Source organism: Pyxicephalus adspersus, chromosome 4, assembly GCF_032062135.1.
Source record: "Pyxicephalus adspersus chromosome 4, UCB_Pads_2.0, whole genome shotgun sequence".
NCBI classification, from domain to species: Eukaryota; Metazoa; Chordata; class Amphibia; order Anura; family Pyxicephalidae; genus Pyxicephalus; species Pyxicephalus adspersus.
In genome coordinates this window covers 47,255,213-47,277,326 of record NC_092861.1, presented here as the reverse complement: position 1 = coordinate 47,277,326, position 22,114 = coordinate 47,255,213, and the positions used below count along the sequence as shown (strand labels likewise).

The window sequence follows — 22,114 nt, the reverse complement described above, 5'->3', positions numbered from 1 at the left end:
AAAGCATTATGTTAAGCATTATGTACATTTTATGAGCAGATAGTTCATCACACTAACATAGATTTTAGGACAATATTGTTGAGCCAATTGTATTTAGACAGGTGCTGTATACAGTTATGCCATTTGAATGCATATACATAAATGGATTCTAGGAAAGTGTGTATTGAATATATGCTGGTGTACTTCGTATATAACAATGATATTACACAGAGAAACACCCAGACTCGTATTATTTCACCACTAGAGCTTTGGGGTTCTGTGGTATGCTATATCAGTGTTCATGTCATAACAGCACAAGTGCTGACTGCACTTCAACACTATCCAGGTCAGGTCCACCTTACCTATCTTGTGATTATCCTGTCCTCCTGACTCAATGTTTCTTCTGTTTTTCACTATAGAGTTTAGTTAAGTTGCTGACGGATGATCTTCCTTATTGCCAAAAAATGTCTGTCAAATATTTTTGTATTGTATTTGATATCTCGTAATTTATACAGTTTTTAATATTAGTAAGACTCAGACTTCTTATGGAATAAGTAATCTACAAGCCAAGATAAATAGGACGGGGAAAAAATGTATTATTGTGAGTTAGCAGCAATTTTATTGAGCAGTTTTATGCCATTTGTTTCAACATAATTTTCCAAAATACATGCTGAGCACAAACAAAGCAAAACCTCAACAAATTAGCCCAAATGTATCTAGCAGGTGGAATGCCTGGGATTTAACGAACAGTTTTTATTTTTATTTGCTTATCTTTCCACTACATAAAAAATGTTTGTTTACCAAAACAGCTTAGCCTGTACATTTTGAAAAATAGTTTATATTATTGGATCTTTTTCATTTTGATGCTTTTATCTAATATTTTTTTTTTTTAAGTAACTCCGGACAACAAATAATATTTATTTAGTCAGCTGCCAATTTTGTGCAGAATGTATTTTTTCTTTGTGTATCAATAGAATATCAATAGAACATCTTAGAAGTATTTTTTTTAACCTTTATATGATATTGGCTGATTTAGCAGGATTTAGACAAGGGACCTGATTTAGCAAAGCTCTCCAACTCTGGGGAATAGAGGCTATGATTGGAAAACCTAAGTAATTCAGCATAACTGGAATAGATTTGGTCTAGAATTAAAAACATTTGCCAAATGATTTTAAGAAATCCATTCCAGATCTAGCCCAGTCTGGACTCCATCTTCTTACTAGTTTTTTAGTGCTATATAAGGGACCAGCTTTTCTTTTAGTTCCAATCAGTTGTTGATAGACTAGACATGTTGGTAAATATTGACTGAAAGTTGTACATATGATCAAAATGGGAAATGGACATGTAAGCCATAACTTCGACCTTCAAATGGAACCATAGGCAACCATTCTCTTTGTTTCTTTAGATCTGACACACTAATATTGTTTCTAGAAACAAAATTCTTTTTAAAAAGATAAATACCTGAAAAGGATAAACTGACCTGGCTGAGAGTGTGTTCGTCTAAGGTTCCTGCTAAGAGGTGAATATTTCTGTAACATATGGAAAGGGTAAGATAAGCTTTTAATTGCAGCACAAACAAAACAGGGAGACTGCAAGTGAGAGGTGAAATGAGAGAACAAAATGCTTTATTTTCCAATTTTACAGCTCTAATTTTACATACAGTTTGATTTAACCACAAAATTTGTCTGCTTCTAGCACTGTTTTTTCACACAGATAACATTACTTTAAGACTGATGCAAGTAAGATCACTATATAGGCATTGAGGAAATTGGCTTTGTATGTTATGCCAGCTTTTACTTCCACATTGTAAAGTTTATAACAGAATGCACTGCAGCATATAGGATCATAATGTGAATCATGTATGTATGAAGGATGAAAGGTTTGCATAGTATAGATGGACATTGTGTTTTCGATCATTCCTATTAAGGTCTATATGGCCTCTTCACTTAAATGTAACAAGTGTAATGGATTGATTTAAGAACAGGGACTCCCAGATAACACACAGTCCTTTTACTTTTAGGCTGACCCTGCTGTATACATGCACTATTTAGATTTAAAGAACAAGGTCAGCAGGAAGGTTGCAAGCACCTGTGTGTGTTTCAGTGTGACATTTTTTTGCTTAACTAGCATATACCTTTAAGTCATTTTTGTTTCTATCCATTTTTCCTGTTGCAAGATATGATAAATCAGTCCTATTTGTGGCCATAACAGAAATAACTGCAAACAAAAGAAAAACATGGGAAAGGAGGACACGCTATATCCACACTAAAGCAATAATAAAATAACAACAGTAATCACAGAAATGAGTGATTTTTCTCCTGTTTCTTCTTTTGGCTAAAATATGTGGTAATTAGGTCTCAAACAAGCAGCATGGGATATGGCTCCTTCAAAGTAACAAACACAAAACCTTTCATTCCTGCAAGAATAAATAAATAAAGAATCCCAGGAAGTCTGTTTTCTGATACAGTAAAAATATTATAATGAGTACTTTATGGGCATCGCTGTACCAATTACCCAGCTTGTTCTTGTGTTCTTTGAATGCCAGATTTTTAGTTCACTTATTATCTGAACATAAAACCGAAAGCACTACCTCATACAATTTTAATTGTAAAGTAACTTTTAGTTTATTAATCTTAATATGGAGTTGCTTTTTAGTTTCCAAAGTGAGCTGTGCATTTACATGTTGTGTCAGTGATTTCTTTCTGGTTGGATTAACTATTTTATTACTCCAAGAACTGTTAACATTCAGTCTTTAGAAGTCTGAAGCCAATGTGATAAAAAAGCATAATTTAATTCAAAAGAATCAGGATAGATACAAGGAAGCTGTCAATACTGACCTAAGTTGCAAGCTCCTAGGCAGAAGGTTTAAAAAAAATTAAAAACAATTTTATTTAATGCATGTGAATTAAGCAAGGTCCCCTTTTCTAGTTTTCCTAATAATAAATCCAATGTGAGTATTGTGTGAATTTGGAGTAAACAATGTTTTAATCTTAAGAAAAGAAAAACATTTATGAATAGACCCCTAGGTGTCATCGCAATGTAAAAGCTCACCCAAAATAAATTGGGGTAACACTAAGTACAATAGTATTTACACAAGTACAATGGAGTATAATAGTGCAAGCCTAACTGAGTGTTGGATGTAGCTATACATTGCTGCCATTGGGATTGGCTTACATTAGTAAAGTTCACTTGAATCTAAGGCTTTGTGTCACAGCACATTTGTCACAGCCCTTACCCACAAAACATGCTGTTGTTGCTGTTCCATACACCATTACACCCTGTGTCCACTGCTCAACTACATCTTGTGTCCATCAGTCATTTCTTTGACCACTTCTCATTTCTGTACTTTTCCTCCACCAATTAATTTCCTCCGGGTACTCCGGTTTCCTCCCACATCCCAAAAACATGCCGTTAGGTTAATTGGCTTCCCCCTAAATTGACCTTGTCCTACAATAATGACATATGATCATGGTAGGGACATTAGATTGTGAGCTCCTTTGAGGGACAGTTAGTGACACAACTATGGACTTTGTATAGCACTGTGTAATATGACGGTTCTATATAAATACTGTGTAATAATAATATAATAATACATCTTTACACCCCCTTCTACCACTGATTACAATGGTACTGCCCAGCACCCTCACTCTACCACAACCCAGCTCCGCCCCCTCCCCCTACTATTGATTACCCTTGTACTGCCCAGATTCCCCAACCCACTAAACACATCTGCAATGTCCTGCCCACCCCACTTCACCATTGATCCTCTCTGCACTAAATACCAAACAGTATTTCAGAAAAACTGTTTTAGGCATACAAGTTTTACTTTCCAGTTGTCAACCACTGGTTAACTTTTGAAGTGAATTGTTTAGCAAATGTGTTTTAAGGATCTTGCACTTATCAATATAAATGTTACATGTACCCAGCATAAAGAATAACATATAAGGTCAAATGATGGATTACTGGTGGAAATTAACTTTTGTCATGTATTATTTAGTCATCTGTTAACACTTCACAAATTTCTGATATGAGCAGAAAGCATGTGTAGGAGTTACCTCTAAATTATATATCTGTTACTTTTACATCAGAGAGAATAGAATATGTGAGCTCTGCAGTTAACGTGTATTTTATGCAGTTTTGTTCAGAATGTTTATGGACTGAAATCATGTTTACATATGTAACATAATTATGCTTGCTTATGTTATTGTCTTGTTTTGTTGGCCCTTCTGTCATTCAATTTTTCAGTTTGTGTGTTCATATTCAGAGCAAATGTCAATATCCTTATGACATCAGAAAGCTGTATGGCACCGTAGAAAGTACTAAGTGGCAATTATTTGAATTTCATGGTTGACATTTTAACATTAATAGAATTGAACAAATCTGCTGGAGGGTGCTCATGAACAGATTCACTAAAGCCATACAATCCACTCTTTGCTAAATTATAAGAAATGTCTGTTCACAAAAAGAATTAAACATTTGTATAAGTTTATAGCTGAAAAAATAATTGTATGTTGTTCTGTTCCTCTAGTGCCGCCACAATGAGGAATGTATAATTGTTTTCTGATATAGCATTTGTTTGTTTTGCTAACATACTGAAAAGGAAAGCAGTTAAAAGAGAGATAAAATAGGTAACCCCTACTTTAGTAAAGGAAACATGGTGATTCATGCGTGATTCAGCCCTCAAAAATCTGACTAGTAGCGTATGCATATGAATACAGTACTGACTTTTACTGGAGAGACACTTTTACGGTGCCTACCCCTTATTAGCACTTTGGATTTTAGCAAACTGAATTTGCCTTGACAAACAAAGTTTCAGTTTACTTGTGGAATAAAACCTTTATTTGTCATAACAAGCATTATGTATATTCACATGGTTGAAAATAACAATAATTATGACTAGCAACAGATGCATCATAGTTTAGGACATTAAGCGTGCAGATACTTCACCCTACCTACTAGATTGTAAGCTCTTCAGGGCAGAGTCCTCTCCTCCTATATCACTGTCTGTATTAGTCTGTCATTTGCAATCCCTATTTAATGTACAGCGCTGCGTAATATGTTGGCGCTTTATAAATCCTGTTTAACAATAACACGTATTCCTGCTGCTTCTCACAAAAAAGGTGCCATACCAACATTTAGGCCCTGGTGAAAAATCTAAATGTGTTTTTCATATACCTATTCAGTCAGACCTAGACTGGCACTGTGACATTGCTGCCATATGTTAGAAGGTGGTTACTTTGGTAGAGGTTGGGTATTTACTGCTAAAGGGGCACAATATCTTCAAATAAATGTGCTCATGTCCTTATGTTTTTATGTTATATCCAGTAAGTTGAATGCCTTATCAATAGTAAATGTAAAAACTTTTTTTATGACTTTTATTTTTTAAACCGAAAAGGTGGATGGGTGTTTTTTTTTTTATGCTTAAAGATCTTAAGCTCATACAAAGAGCTATCAAGCTAGTGTATATAAAAACCATATTTACCATCTATCCAATACGTTTATTTAACATTATAGCAAACTGTCTTTCGTGTTTTTGTTTCTTTGTTACCAAGCCTGATTTATTCTGTTTACCTGCCTGGCGCAGTATTGTTGTCTTCTGCTTGCCATACATTTGTGCAGTCATAACTTTTCATAAAAATCACCCAATATGTGCTAAAAATCATTGTTATTATACTGAAAGAGTAAATACAAACAAATAACAAATGTGACACAGTAAAAATGGGAAGATTACTAGTCAGCGTGGATGTAAGTTTATCATTCACCATAATTAGTAAAATCCAAGTGAATCAGAGTGGATTTCCAATATTTTTCAATTAATATACAGGCAGACAAAATATATAACACAATAAATAAAGCAGCTGCTAGGCACAGGCATATCTTAAGCAATTGGCTGGTCCTATTTGGACAATGTTCTGTGTAATGATGTATAGTGACGCATGTTTAATAACATGTTACTTTTTTAGATTCGTTATTGGTGATATTGATGAGATAAACAAGTGATATCAAGTGTGCCCTTACAGTCCGATCGGTAACCCAGAGTGCAGCAATATAGTACATATAGCTAAAAATATAAAAGTCTATTTTTATTTTAATTAGGGCTGAAAGCTTTTTCTGTTGTAATCAGAGCTGCATAAAATCTTGAACCAGTCCTATATATTGCATCCCCTGTGGATCATACTGCTCTTTGCTGACTTTCTAACTTTTTAAACCTAAAATTTGATCAGAGGTTTTGTAAAATTGCTCTACGGTGACTAGGTAGGGGCATTCATTTGTAGGCTTATTTGGGGTAAGGAATGTTATGAATAGTTTTGTGTTCTCTAAAATACACTGTGGAAAAAGTTTCTGTGATTTAAAATCAAATACAAATAACCACACATTACCTGTCCTTAGAGAGAAGCTACTGGCTGAGTAAAAGACATAATCTTTTAAGAAGCTGAGGTCACTGAAGACAATGTAATGTAAAATTCTTACACAGGGGCAATACTGAGCACAGCAACAAAACACCAAGTGGCATTACTACATCAAGTTCTCTCATAAACAGACATTTCAACAAAGACAGGTGTTTCCTTCTATACTGTCTATACTCTTCTGTGGAAGCATACAAAGAAGTGTGCTACTATACCTTGGATAATGTATGCTTTGAAAGCAAAGTGGGGCCACCTAAATATTCACTCGATTTAAAGCAGTACTAAATCCACTTTGGTGAGGATGAGCTTGTGCCACAACTATGACTGATTAAGACACAAACTTACCTTATCGTAAGCACTAGGCATGGGACCAGGTTTGCTGGATCCCCCAGGTTCACTGATGAAAATGTTTGGTCTTCAGCCTTGGAGAGTTTTAATTAATCAGCCCCAGAGAGTGTGGCTTGCTTAGGGTGCAATTTCTTATAATAGTAGGAACCATTTTGCACAGTGGCTCTGTTTTCTGACAGCGCTAGGTCCCTATGGATATCTGCTGGGCCACAGGCTTAGGTCACCTTGCAGGTTATCTGCCTCTGCTCAAGGCATTAGTGAACTAAGCATCGGTAATCATCTTACTCTGGGAATATGTACAATATATACGTAAAGAACATATGTATATAGGCAAAATTTAGATTTGCAGGTGTGCCGACATACCTCTTATGAATATGTTACACACAACGGATTAGTGAGGTTTGTAACTTTTTTTAACAAAGCTTCTGCAGCTGAGTTGTTAAAGCTAAATTAGGCTTTAAATCTGATATTCGGCATCTGCTCCTCCTTCATATGACATGTGCATTTAAATAACACAGCTCAGTATGTGACTCATTTTGTTGTAGCAAAACAAGTGTACTTCAATAAAAATGTCTAAATAGCTGGATTACCATAATACTTTAACACATTTCCTTTCTTGTAGTTGAATATGTAATCTTGATGTTTGTCTTGTAAAACATCTCCATGTGAAGACATCCATTTCCACCTTTTATTATCTGTCTTATAGCATTTTCATGCCAGAAAGTGGGAAAATATTTGATGTTTTTCCCTAGTATATTTTTTACATCTTTTACAATCCAAATTTATCAAAAATACATTCTGAATTTTCTTTTCATCTCTTTAGCAACTACAGAGCAGTTTTTAAGGGGGAATATAACTATTTTCACTAGTTATGATTTTTTAATTCATGTGTATACATATTTTTTCAAATAATAAAATATGGTAATTGAAGGTATAATAAGAATGCCAAGCACCATCTGCATGCTTTTTCACATGCTCGTGCCTGATTAACCCTGAAGTTCCTATCACTGTTAGTGAAGACAAAGATTGACAAAATGTGTGAACACATGACACATGAACACAACCATCATGCAAATGATTACTCCATCAAATCTCCTCAGGTTTTTAGACAAAAGTAAAAAATCCGCTAATCTTAAAAAATGTTGACAAACAGATGTCTATTGAATAATAATAGACATCTGTTTTAATCTATCAAATAATAATAAAAATAATTATCAAAAACATTTCTTAAAGTCATACTTCTAGAATGAAATCCACAATGAACTTTTTATGTGTAGAAATTATCAACATTTGTTCTTACAAAAGTCAATAGACTCCAAATGTATCAGACATTGCCATGGTTACTAATAGAGCATGGATACTCATAGACTGGTGCTTGTAACCAAATATTAATATACATTCGCAAGGTTTCCAACAATATGACTGTTGTTCTTGGATAATTATATATGGGGTATCCAAATATTTGATATTGTAGTAAGGCAAACATTTTTCATTAATAAACATTTGTCAGGAACATGATTATTTGCTAACCTTATTCACTGTTTGTAAAGCAGACTGGATATACCTTATGTAAACTAATATAAATGTTTAACTTAGGAGACATATTATATCTCTGGTGTCGGTTTCATCAAATTCCTTCTACTTATTGCTACAAAAAGTAAAGGAATGGGTATACAAACCGTAGGGCAAACACAGGACACAACACTATGCATATAAAGCATATATATCCTGGAACAGTGGTGCTCAACATTTTTTCATCTGGGGCCTATGTTTCATCTGGGGCCTATGTGCAAACAAACATTAAAGATGTATGTTTAAAACTAGAAAAGTTTTAATTTAAAATGAAATTGAATTGAAATGTTTCTAGTTATCGTATTGTACATGCACCAAATAAAAAAAAAAAAATTACAAATCAAGATTTTATGCACTCACCATTTCATGCTCATTTTATTATTGTGTTTTTTTATGAATAAATTAATTAAATAATTTATAATACAAAACTAAAGCTATCTTACAGTGCTTCACCGGTCATATATTTCTCCCTGCTCAGCATTCCTGTGCCAAAGAACAGAAACTACACCATACAATGCTCCCTGTCAGTTATATGGGGTGCTAACCTTTTTGTACCCTAAATTTTCTGCAATGAATAATTCCAGAGAAATGCAACTCAATATATATATATATATATATATATATATATATTTATATATATATATATATATTGTTTTCTCTGAATCACTATTACATGGGTTTCCTATGCTTTTTATTTAGGTAATGACTACTGGAGACCAGAAAGCAGCTTAAGCAATTTTGCAGATGAAAGTGTTGTCGAAGAAATTGTACTAAAGGCCCAGGAGGAGTACAGCAACCACATTCTGGACCGCCGTGCCTCTCCAAGATATGTTCGTAAAAGAATGGCCGGTAAGTACTCCTAAACTGCTTTGGTTTGATATTTGTGTATTTTTCAGGCTATAGAAACACCAAAAATCATTCCTATAAATACATATTTTTGAAAATGATGAAAAACCAATCATTCCTAGCAATCATAAACCAAATACAGCTTTTTTCAAAATCAGTTATGTTTGCTGATTATTACTTTTGCTATTAATACTTCAGTAAAGCCAAAGTAAAACTAAAATTTAGGCATAGTTACTGCCACACAATATTTATAGAAAATGTTTGCCATAAAATTTTCCCACTAACTCACATGAAAGTGCATGGTTTTATACTGGTGCTTGAAAGCTTGTGAGCCCTTTAAAACTTTTTATATTTTTATATGAATGTGTCCTAAAACATCACCCTTTTTTCAATCAAGTCCTAAAAGTTGATAAAGAAAATCCTAGTTAAATAAATGAAACAAAACTGCTATATTTGATAATTGTATTTATTTGAAAAAATGGTTCAATAAAATATTTGCATGTGGCAAAAGATAGTGAATAGTATTTGGTGTGACCCCCTTGTGCAGTAAAAGATGCAACTCAGTGTGGTCACTGTTATTTAGTCCTACACATTGACTTGGAGGAATTTTAGTCCATTCCTTTATACAGAACAGCTTCAGCTCTCGGATGTTGGTGGGTTTCCTCACATGAACAGCTCGCTTTAGGTCTTTCCACAAAATTTCAGTTGGATTAAGATCAGGACTTTGACTTGGCCATTCCAGAACATTCACTATATTGTTCTTTAACCATTCTTTGGTGGAATGACTTGTGTGTTTGTGTTCATTGTCTTACTGCATGACTCACTTTCTCTTTAGATTTAGTTCATAGACAAATGTCCTGACATTTTCCTTCAGAATTCTCAGGTATAGTTCAGAATTAATTGTTCCATCAATAATGGCAAGCTGTCCAGGCCCAGATACAGCAAAATAGGTACAAACCAGACCACTCCTACCACCATGTTTTACAGATGGGATACGTTTCGTGTGCTGGAATGCAGTGTTTTCCTTTTTACAAATATAACACTCCTCATTTATGTCAACAAGTTCTGTGTTGGCTTCATCTGTCTGGTAAACATTCTTCCAGTATCCTTGTTTGTCCACACGATCTTTAGCAAACTAGGCGTCAGCAATATTTCCGGGGGAAAGCAGTGGCTCTCCTTACTACCCTGCCATACACACCATTGGTGTACTTGTGAATCAACATTCACAAATGTGAAACAGGCCTTCAATTGCTAAGCAGTTTGCACAGGTCCCCTGGGAACCTCTCTGACTGTTACATAATTTGCAGTTGAAGTTATCTTTGATGGTCAACCACTTCTGTGTAGGATAACATTGGTCTATAATTTATTAAAGTTTTCTGAGACTGCAAAAAAATAAACTGTCAAGGAAATACCTGAGTTCCCCCTAGGACCAAATGGTTTAAACCCTTGGACCAATCCTGGTTCAGGATTGAAATAATTTGCCAACTAATAGCAAATATGGTTTAAGAAAACTGTTCCAGGGTTGTTGGATCATCCAAGTTTTCCCATGATAGTCTATCTTCCCAAATAAGCCTCAAAGAGCTTCAGTGAATCAGGCCCTGTTGGTTGGTTGGTGGAAGGCAAACTCCTTTTATATATGATATAGTACCTTTTTTCAGTTTTATGGGCACTCAACAACTCTTTTTCTGAGGTCCTCATGCATTTCCTTTGTTCGAACCATGATACACACCCACCCATGTGTTGTGTGTTTAGGCTTTGCTTAGTCCCAATTCTTTAAATAAAGCAGGGTCTCTCACACACACCAGAGTGTCATCCCATTGAGTAAAAACATCGGCATACCCCGATTTCATCTTCAAATTATATGATAATCCTAAGGATTCACATACTTTTGCCACACACAGATGGTATTGAATCATTTAAAAAAAATAAATACAAGATCAAATATAATAATTTTTGTTTAATTTGTTTATGTAGGTTTTGCTCTATTAGGACTTGTATGAAAATCAGTTGATATATGTTTATATATATATATATATATATATATTTTTTTTATTATTATTATTATTATTATTAATAATAATAATAATGATGGTAATAATAAAAAACAGGATTTTTATAGCGCTAACATATTACACGCGCTGTAAATTAAATAGGGATTGCAAATGTCAGACAACTACAGACAGTGACAAAGGAGGAGGAGACGACCCTGCCCAGAAGAGCTTACGATCTAGGAGGTGGGGGAAGTATCACACAGTAGAAGGGGAGATATGGAGTGGTGGAAAGTAGTGAGGGTTTTAAAAGTTTGAAAAGATGGGTTTTGGGTGCTCTTTTATATATGTATATAAATAATCAATTTATTTAAAAAAAAATCGTATTTGTAGTCTACACACACAAATATATTAATGTATTTATCTTTCTACCATTTGATGTTTTCCATTTTGTATATGTTAGTATTTTTTAGCTTTTTAGTCCCATTCCATGAGTCTTATCTCAACTATGTGCTATGTTATTCTCTCCTATTGTAATCTTTTCATTTGGTTTCCTGCAAGCTTAAAAATGTTTTTCTTTGTAAAATGCTTGTTTTTTTTACATACCTATGGCAGCTATTGCAGAACTAATTACATTTCATATCCTCATAAAAGTTACCAATTTAGCATGAATATTTATAGGAAACCGTGATGAGTTTTCAGACAATGCTCAGTATACTTTATAGCCTCCATAAGTTCGATTTCAAAGGTGACCTTTGAAAATATTTAAAGTGTAATCATTTTAATACAATTCTTTGCAATATACAAAGAATGGCAGCAGAACTGGTTCAGTATCAAGACCTGCAGCAGAAACTAATCATTTTTATGCATTCATTTTGATGTTGCAAACCACCAAGTCCTTAGGCTAGATAGGAAAACACACATCCGCTCTCCTACTTTACTTTACTATGGAAACATGTCTCAAAGGTTCATTACTGTATTTAAGGAAGCCTCATGGCTTGTTTCCAATGTGAATGACAATTAAAGTCAGCCAAGATAGCAAATATATTTCCTGCTGAATTTATTCACGAAGGTTGCAGGCCTTCATCAATTCTTTCTAGAGAACAGCAGCCACTGCGTTTTATGTTCAGCAGGCTGTGCTCAGCAAGGAGCTTTTTTATATTTAGAACTTTCATATCTCTTCTGGTCTCTTTCTGTTCTTTGTTTGTATACTTAATGTGACACCAAGCCAAGAAAATTTGTGTTTTCACTGTAATCTTCCCGCAAGAGTCAGTCGATCACCTGAGTATAACATAGCTTTGATAGTAGTACTGTTGGTCAAGTGCCATGTGTGACAGCATATTATAATGCCTGAGAGTTTGTATGATTTGTTTCCTGCTAGAAAAAAAGAATTCCTTGATTTTCTCATACTTAGTTGTTGTACTTGTCTGTAGTGATAAGTATTGTGCTTTTGAGGTACTTGACCTCTCTGCAGTGATCTCTCAAACTAATTATAGTGCTGATTTTACAGGGACTTGTATGTGACTTACAGAAACATAAATAAGCTGCAATAATGTTGTCAAAAAGAATGAAGGTTACAGTCATTAGTATTAAAAACGTTTACATGTTCACGTTCAATGCACGTTCAATGTATATAGTTATTAACACATCTAAGCAGGATAATTCAAATGTATATCTTTAGACTAGGGAGCAAATAAAAAAAATACAGAGAAATCCTATTTTGTGAAGTTTATGCATTCTGACCATTATGGCACTAATAGTGATAGCTGAATTTCAGACAGACAGATATAAAGATATAATAGTATTAGAAGCATGATTTGTTGATCCATCTCCATGCATGCATACGTGTTGGGGTTATCCATTGTATGTCAAGGGTTTGTATATCATGACATATAATCTTTATTAACCTTATCACTGGTATTCTATAAAAGTGCGAAAAAGAAATACTGACATGTTTCTCATGGCAACCAAAAAACATGGATGCATATTCGGGACATATAAAAATGGGAACCGTTTTTTTCTAGGACAGGCAGAACTGAGATCTGTTATTAGTTGCTACATATTTCCATATACCCTTGTATTATTATATCTTTGCATTCTTGCATCTGTGTCATCACAAGAAACCTGACAACAGAAATAACATTAATTGTATATTTAAAACTTTGGGGATCACAATAAATCAAACTAATTGATTTAGACCTACACTTTCACAACTCTTTTCTGAATGGTCCTTCTGCTATATTTTGTTATTTACAAATTATTTTAAATGCAGCAATAGGTTAAATTATTAGTAGTATACATTTTTTTAGATTATAAGTATTTTTGTAGAAGTTCTACATTTCTTTACAGCCCTAAAGAGGGATTAAAATCTTCTTTTATGAAATCCTTCTCATCACCTTATCCAGAGAGACTTCAACTTTGACAATTTTACCGCTCTGCTTCATTACTGCTATTTTACTTACCATCCATCACTTCCTACACATGTTAATATGAAGTTAATATAATTCTGATGTATTTTTTTATTCCCTGTATCAGTCACTGATTTCATGTCCTCAGAGTATTAGGTTGCTCTCAATTCTTTTCCTCCTCCTAGACATTTTAAATTATATGATCCTTCTCCCCCATGTCTAATGCTTTATATTTCTTCTGCTTTTCACATACTGAAAAATACACAAATTTCTCTTTCCTCTGGTAATTGTATCAGTAGCAATATAGTTGTTTTAAAGAACCAACAGTAAGACCATACTTCATAAATGATAACAATGTAGAAAATTTGGCACTAATGTTCTGTGTTTACACCAGTGTTTAGGTGTTACAATATATTATAGATTTCAGATAGGTAGGGTAAATTAAAGCGGAATTAAAGTCAAGGACGCTGCCATCTTCTTTGCTCATCTTCTGGGTTCATCTTCAAATGTCACCTGATCTCACACTGCGCAGGTGCGAGATCAGGTGACGTAGATGGAGAATAGGAGTGCAAATCTTAGTGCGCATGCGTGAGATTGGCTTTTTGTTTCTCCCATTAAAAAAAGGCCCCAATACCCTTTATACGTAGGTACAAATATGATACCTGCATTTCCTGTGGAAGCAGTTTTACTCTGAACTATTCTACTTCCATTACTACCAAACATGAAAAATTTGCATTCTGTCCCAGGCAAAGGAGAACTCAATCGTGTGATACTCACTTGCTCCTGTTCTGTCATAGGGTGTCGCCATCTTCTTCCTTGTCTTCCTTCTAGCGATCTTCTGCCATCTTGATTGGCCTGGCCAGGGTGACATGACTCCCACAGAAAGGCGGGAGTTCATTCAGTGCCAGCAACTGCAGGGAAAGCCATAATATTCTGGGTATGCTGGTAACCAACTTGACAGCTCCACACCATGATCAGGTTTTCTCTTTCTGCAATAAAGCTGCATGATCATACATTGGCAGTTGAACTTTCTGTGTAGTTCTGTCTGTGTTTTACTTTTGTTTGACTTACTATTAGATTTTACCTTATTACCTGTGCTGGTAACAATTTTTTTACTGCTCAATAATGCTCTTTTTATTTATTATATATTTATTATTTTGCATTGCATTTTTACTTAATAAACTAAACACCTTTGTATACCTACTTATATTACTGTACAAAATGGTCATGGTGCACCTTACCCTTAAAAACAACACTGTAGGACAAGGTTGTCGTATATTTCGGTAGGCAGCAAGTACAACATCAAATGATTTGTGGGAGTCATGCTCAAAATTAGTTTAATGCAAAGCAATACTCATGCATTTAAAAACTTCATAATCCACACTTCTGTATTGTGTATATTGTTTCTAAACTAATCATTTTAAGTCACTTACAGATTTGTAATATTAACTGCTGAGTTGTACGTGTTGAATGTAGAATTTTAGTTCATAAAAGCATATACAAGTCATCTATGTCAACAAACCTTAATTAACTTTCAATCAGATGCAAACCATACCCATAACAAATCCACTTTACTCAATTTGGCACGTTCCAGACAGTGTTAACTATGGTGCTTTTTCCATGTAATGTTGCAGATGTCAACTATAGCTCTGAAATCATTGAATAATACTGTATTCATAATGGATGCTTTTATGTAAGAGACACATATTTTTGCATAAAATTATTGTTATGAGCAAAACTTCTAAATGTGTGCATAAAATTGATATAAATATGTTAATAAAGGACACCTAGCAAGATTTTTATTACATCTATGCTGTCTGTCTTTATATGTGCATTATTTTGCATTAAACTAGGCAAGTAAACTCCTTTTGTTAGAACAGGTATACAATTTAAAGTCTTAAAAGAAGTTGTGCCTAAAATAATTATCCTAATATCCTTTAAAACAGCATCATTGGTATTTTCAGCTCCATGGAGTATTATAGATCTCCTTCTAGTGTCCTTGAGATATGCTGACTTAGTTTTGTAATAGCCAACACATCTACCCTACAGTGACATGTAATCAAGAATGAATACAGTTATTCTGTAATCTCATCCACTGAAGCTGACATCCAGCATTTAGTATTATAGGAACTGGGGATATTGTACAAAGAAGACATCTCATTCCCCAGGCTTCCTAAACTATTTTGCACCAAAGACCGAGAGGAAGAGAATCTTGTCTTATTGCTCCCCTTTTGCACCCCCAATTGCATTCTGTGCACCATCCTCACCAAAGTTAATTTTACTACAACTGTCCTATACTACACATTAATTCCAGGTCAGTAACCTGGCTTTTCCTATACTCTTCAAAAAAGGCATGTAAGTAGTAATTTATCTTAGCGTAAAATAACAAATTCCATATACAGCGGGTGAAATAAGTATTAAACACGTTAACCTGCCATCTACCAGGATACTGAAGATAAAATGATGGTGGAAATTTCCGCAAGACAATGATCTTAAACACACAGCCAAGGACCTCAATTGGTTTCAGAGAAAGTACATAAAGCTGCAAGAATGACCCAGTCATTAACCCGTCCTAAATCCAATTGAAAATCTATGGAAAGAGACGAGGCCCCTGGAATCTTCAAGATTTGAAGACCATTTGTGTGGAAGAATGGGACAAAAATCACACCTAAGCAATGCATGAGAGTAGCTTCTTCATACAGGGGACATCTTTAAGCTGTCATCACCAACAAACGCTTTTCTATTAAGTAATAAATACATTTTTCTAAGCTTGTTCAATACATATTATATATAACTTTAGCCAGAATAAATGTTTCCAATTAGTTTAAATAATGGTACTTAATAGTTATTTTCTTTCTTTTTCTATATTTCTTTTTTTATCCTAAACTAGGAGAGAACTTGCATTAAATAATTCAAATTGTGTGAATATTGGTGCATTGACTTACTTTGTTTGTAGTGTTTAGTTTGTGCTACACATGCATGCAGGACAGTATTTTGAGGACAAGGGCTTTGACCTGGATTGAGGTGTCTCATATGAAGCATCCAATAAATATCCTCTATTTGGACAAGCTCAAACTGCTGAGCTTCATGGTAGCTTGTATAAAATTAGTTGTATTTATGCACCATACACCCTGGGTTCTTCTTCTTTTTAAAACAAAAGGTTGGATCTGTGTGCTTCAGACTTTTGGAGGTTCAGACTATGACTAATGGTCATTAGAATTCAAAAATGCCCTGGTGTCAGCAGTCACTGCAAGTAAAATGTTCCCCAGGTTTATTGATCGGCAAGAAATCTGTGAAATATGCCCTGTACATGATCTGTACAGCTGGTAAAAAACCCCAGAAGGCTGTATCTGGTCTATGATTTAAACCTGTAGTTCAGCACAAAAAAACACACATATTTAATAGCAGATAATGGCATACAGTATATTTATGTACATAATGTTATGTTAAAAAAGCAGGCAAATGAAACACGTTAAGAATTTTATTTTATTGTATTTGTCCATTTCAGGAAATCTCACTGGAAGACCTTTTTCCGCCAACTCTGTGCACAGAATGTCTGATCATTTAAATCATTCAAGGCCTAGCACTGCAAGAGAAAGACCAATGTCCAGGGCTGCCTCGGAGATCTTAGAAATAGAGCATATTGACTCAGCAGACAGACATGACCATCTCTTTGAAAATGAAAATGAAAGAGAGACTGTATCTGTCCTGGAAAAAGAGCTGAATGCTTTAAAATCAAGTATGTAATCTTGTCTGGTCTTTTACTTTTATATCTAGCTTAAAGTAACTTCCTATTCACTTGGTAATATTGCTAAATAAATCTCAATCAAATCTGCTGCCAACTGAGGGTTGAGGAAAGCCACATGACTCTGATATATATCTACTGAACTTTCAACCTGTGATTTTAATAAAGCTAAATGGGTTTTAGACAGCAGACACTAAATGTAAGGAAAGTTTTTCACAGCCTATGGTCACATTTTAAAGTACCTACTATCTCAGCCTACTTTGTAAAGCCTTGAATGATTAGACGAGTACTATTATACTGTGTATTCAAGTGGGCTGTGTACAAACCTGTTCCCAGCCTGTGCAACTAAATTATCCTCAAAGGGGTGACCCAACATTCTTAGCAGCATACAAAACATTTTTGTATTTGATCATTTTTCTTTATTCTTTGGTATGCCACTAGTTTATAAAATAAACTGTGATTCCAAAAAAAAGGAATAAAAAAGAACATATGCAGATAAGTATATAGGATTTGCCATATTTTTATAAGGTAGAATGTCCATCATCATTGGTCATGTATTGAGTGCAGGTACCTAAAACTGCCTTCCTACATAATCCTATCATCATAAGGGTCTGCCTATGTGACCAGTAGAACATGTGAGTAGATGTAGAGAGTGGGTTGTCTTTAACACATTCTGTCATAATTAGAAAGTGTACTTGATCACATATGGAAATATTGGGAAGGCTATGAGCAGATGGACAAATTTTGAGGGGTAAAACCTATGAGCTGAAAAAATCCTTTCAGATCCAATCATTCATTCAGCATCTTTGGCTAAGAACATGTTTAAAAAAAAAAAAACCCTATCACTTTTTTCACTTAATATCTGACATATCTGTCATATATATTTTGGTAACAGATTTATTTTAATACATATGGACTTCTAATAAAATAGATGAGTAAGCCAATACTGCAATCCATATTCCCCCTTCAGAATATTGACTTCTATGTATTAGTCATGCACAAAACTTCTTAACTTTAATTAAACTACAGTACTATTTTTTAATTTATTTAAATTAGTAGTTTTCTAGAAATAAATGTGGGTGGAAGTGTAAAGTATAAAAATTAGCATGGTATTAATCTTATTCTGTTCACTGTTAAAACTATGTGGGAAAAAAGCAACCCACAGATTCCAGCTCAAGCACCTCAACCCATATATAACCCATTATTACCTGCACTGGATGCTGTTTTCTGACACTTTTACTAAAACACTATCCATACTAAATGAAGCATTAAATATATGAACAGGGTTTTATTAGATTACTGGAAACTACAACAAATATGTTTTTACAGTCATGCAAACTGCTATAATGCATCTAGCAAGTTTTTTCAAATGTATTTGAGGTCTGTATCTATGCATTAAAAACTCTGCAATGCTCTTTCAGTTCTGGACTCTTTTTATTTTATCAGTGCAGGCTAATACATACATTATGCATTTGATAGTGTATGGACAACCCAAACCTTTTTTCAGTGGAGTGGGAGAAGATTAAAAATAAAACACCCATATCAGGAAATGTTTTGCTATTTATGCTGTGGTTTGGAGTTTTGTTTTAATGTCTTTGTAAACAGGAAAAAAGTGCCTAAAATGAGGGCAATTTAAGTTGTGGACAGCTGTCACTAGAACATTGGCAGATTACCCCTCACCTCTTGATCTCATGACAATTCTGAAGTATGGGATTTTCAATCAGTTCCTGTCTTGGTTACATTGATCACAAGGACAAACACTAGACTACATTATTAAAAAAAAAGTTACCTTTTACATACAAGGTATAGGTAAGATGCGGGAGTGCAGTATTATAAAACGAAAATGTCACCAAAATGTTTACTTTATAGGAAAGGTAGATAACCCTTTTATATAAAGTAAAAGTTATCTTCTTTTTTTTCCCTCTACATTAGTTTATTTTTTTTTTAAGGGGAAGCACCTTCCTTTATTTCTGAATAGGAGGGCAGAGCTTCCTGGGATACCTAAAATGTGATCTCAGACATGCGCAGTAGGGGCTTTTTCCTGCAATAGCAAAAACAAGTGAACACATGCGCAAATAGTGGCACTGGGCACACTGGGATGAAGAAGGATTCCAGGACAGCGCGGGATGGACTTGGGGCATTTGGAGGTAAGTGCTGTTTTTTATTTTTTTCTGACAGTTCCGCTTTAACATGAAGCTGAGATTAGAAACACAGGGATATGACAAACTAGAAGGAAAGTTCTAACCTAAACTTAAAAGTAATATTTTTGTGAAACAAGAGGTGGATACTTAAAACTGGTCTCTATCAGAAGTAGAGTCCATCAAAATGAGGAAATTTAAACAGGCTTGAAATATACGTATGCCTTTACTCATACACAATTCTTCGTGAAAAAAGATAATATTTGTTTTTCACTCTTCTTTATCTCTATTCTAGATGATGATATTAAAGTTAAGCTGCTGGGATCTGATGATGAACAGCTTGAGCCATCTAGATATGAAAGAAGAGTTAAACATTCAAAAAGCAGCACACCTTTCAAGAGGTCAGTATATAGGATAAGCATCATTAAATATAGTTCTATCTTTTATTCCTGCCATTAGGAAGGTAAAATACATTTGCTGCTTATTGCTTCTCTAGGCAAGAAGAAAAGCATTAGGAGCATTTAAAGGAGCACATTCTTTTTTTTTTACAAGCTTAATACTGCAGGGTATACTGTACATGGTAAATTTTAGCTCTTTTCTGATGCTTTCTTACCTCAAAGTAGCCAAAAGTGGCTGTAGGATTGCTTGCTTGTATAGATAATCACAGACATATAGAGGTCTGGGGCCAGCCTTTGAAAATGGCAGCAAAAGCCTTTGAAGCAGATGCAGATCTTTTGTTCATAGTAACCAGTCAGGTGTCATCTTAAATGCACCAAGAAATAGAATTCCTGGTCCTCGTAACTGCACTGTTTTTCTCCCTTTTATTTGCTCAGCAGACTGAGCCCAAAAGGATCTTGGCAGTCTTCTTGAAGACAAAGCATGCATTAGATCTTGTATCATAATAACATTTGTTTGTAGCAGGTCAATAATTAATCAATTGTTTAAATTCATTGCAACTCTTGACGCTTTTTGAGGACTGAAATCCTCTTCCTCAGGAGAGATGAGATTATAGTATACATCAATGGGCTCAATTATACTGGTCTATCTACATACATCCATGGCGAATGAAGCAAAGTCAATAGTAATATAGATACCCTTTGCAAATTATTGCTGGCTAACAAATAACTCCACCAGGGTGTTGAACAGATGAGCAACAAATTCAAACATCTGTACTAGATAGCGTTTTGGGCTATACACAAAAAAATCCATAGGGTCCCATAGGGAAAAAAAATATAATATACATTAGTACTATCAACTAACATGAGTTCAACCTCTTTCAACATTTGACCTACCACTTACCATTCGAATCATGGCCCTAACATTTACACTTACAACTCCCTAAAACTTGACTGTAATGTGTTAAACTATACTAACACCTTACCTTATAGTAGTAAACCAACCCCACCACTAAACTAATCCCTAATACTGAACATCTTCTATAGGATATTTTGCCCTCTTGTCCTAGAAACAGTGGTATGAAATACTCACAGGGCATACACTGAAAAGTAGCAGGACCAAAATACTAACATTTAACTCAATGAAGGCAACTTTAGGTGCCCTGATGAGTTTAACTTTAACAAAAGCTTTTTTATTGTTGTGTACTTTATCTATGTCCTTGTTACAGTTCTAGTTTGTCTTTGTCTCATACACCTATTAGTTACAATTCTGGTTATGCAATAATAATTGCCAAAACAATGATGTAGACATAAGTTTCAAAGCTCTTTTCTTTAGTATGTAAACACATGAGCAAAAATTGAGACATTGCCCTGAAAACGTAATAGGCCCGTATCTTAGTAACTAAGAAGAATCGCATTTTTACTATGGGTAAGAGTTCCAATCTTGCTGTTATTTTTATTAACCAAGAACATGAGTAAATTAGAAGAATAATATCCTCCACATATATTGACAGCAGGAAGTATGCTCATAACATGACTAATGCTTGGGGTTTGAAAATGGAGTTCCCAATCACTCTGTGCATGCAGAGTGATTGGGAGAGTGATTTCACTACGTTTTCACGTAGTGAAAACTAACTAAACAAGCAGGCCAGCTTCTGGTTCTTGATAACTTATTACCAGTTTTTTGTATGTGAAAAGAAAAGTCAAGTCAGTTTCTGACACTGGGGCAAGTGATTTCAAATCCCCAAATGAACACATCTGCAGATGTAGGACTGCAATTCTATGTACAGCTTTATAAATAGCCATGGAGGGATGTGATAGGTTGGTCACTTTTTAGTCACAGTCACTTTTAGGAAAACAGCATGGCTTCTATTATTTGAGATGGTACTTTATTTGATCTATTTTGACTGCTCCCTGTCAGATCACCAGTGCATACTGTGGAAAGATGTGCAGAAGAAAGTGAATCAGATGATGAAGAGACCCTGCAGGACAAGCTTAATGTACTGTCACTTCAATAGACCTCAAGACAACAGTAAACGAAAAAAATGACATATGCTGTCCATTTTAGATACTATATAATGGTGTATGACCACTGCAGAACACGCATCTTTTTTTTCTAACAAAGCTTTGTGTCAGTATGTTGTTTAGGGCATTTTATGTATGAACTGTCAATACTGTGCTGTTTATGTTTTTTGACAATAAATAATATTTGTTCTAAATTGGATGTGTTTGTTTTTTACTGGCTTATCAAGAACAATAGTATTATAAAGATGTGTGTGTGTGTGTGT

At 34.5% G+C, this 22,114-nt stretch overlaps 1 protein-coding gene across 2 annotated transcripts in view; it reads left to right on the top strand.

Moving 5' to 3' along the window:
- ZBBX (zinc finger B-box domain containing) overlaps positions 1-22,048 on the top strand; it is a 77,099-nt gene extending 55,051 nt beyond the window's left edge. For both annotated transcript variants that reach the window (XM_072408055.1, XM_072408054.1), the window contains 4 exons: positions 9,006-9,155; positions 17,057-17,287; positions 19,727-19,832; positions 21,748-22,048. In XM_072408055.1, coding sequence (XP_072264156.1) covers positions 9,006-9,155; positions 17,057-17,287; positions 19,727-19,832; positions 21,748-21,844 — 584 coding nt within the window. In that variant the 3' untranslated portion in view covers positions 21,845-22,048. The remainder of the gene's footprint in view (positions 1-9,005; positions 9,156-17,056; positions 17,288-19,726; positions 19,833-21,747) is intronic.
- The last annotated feature ends 66 nt before the right edge of the window (positions 22,049-22,114 follow it).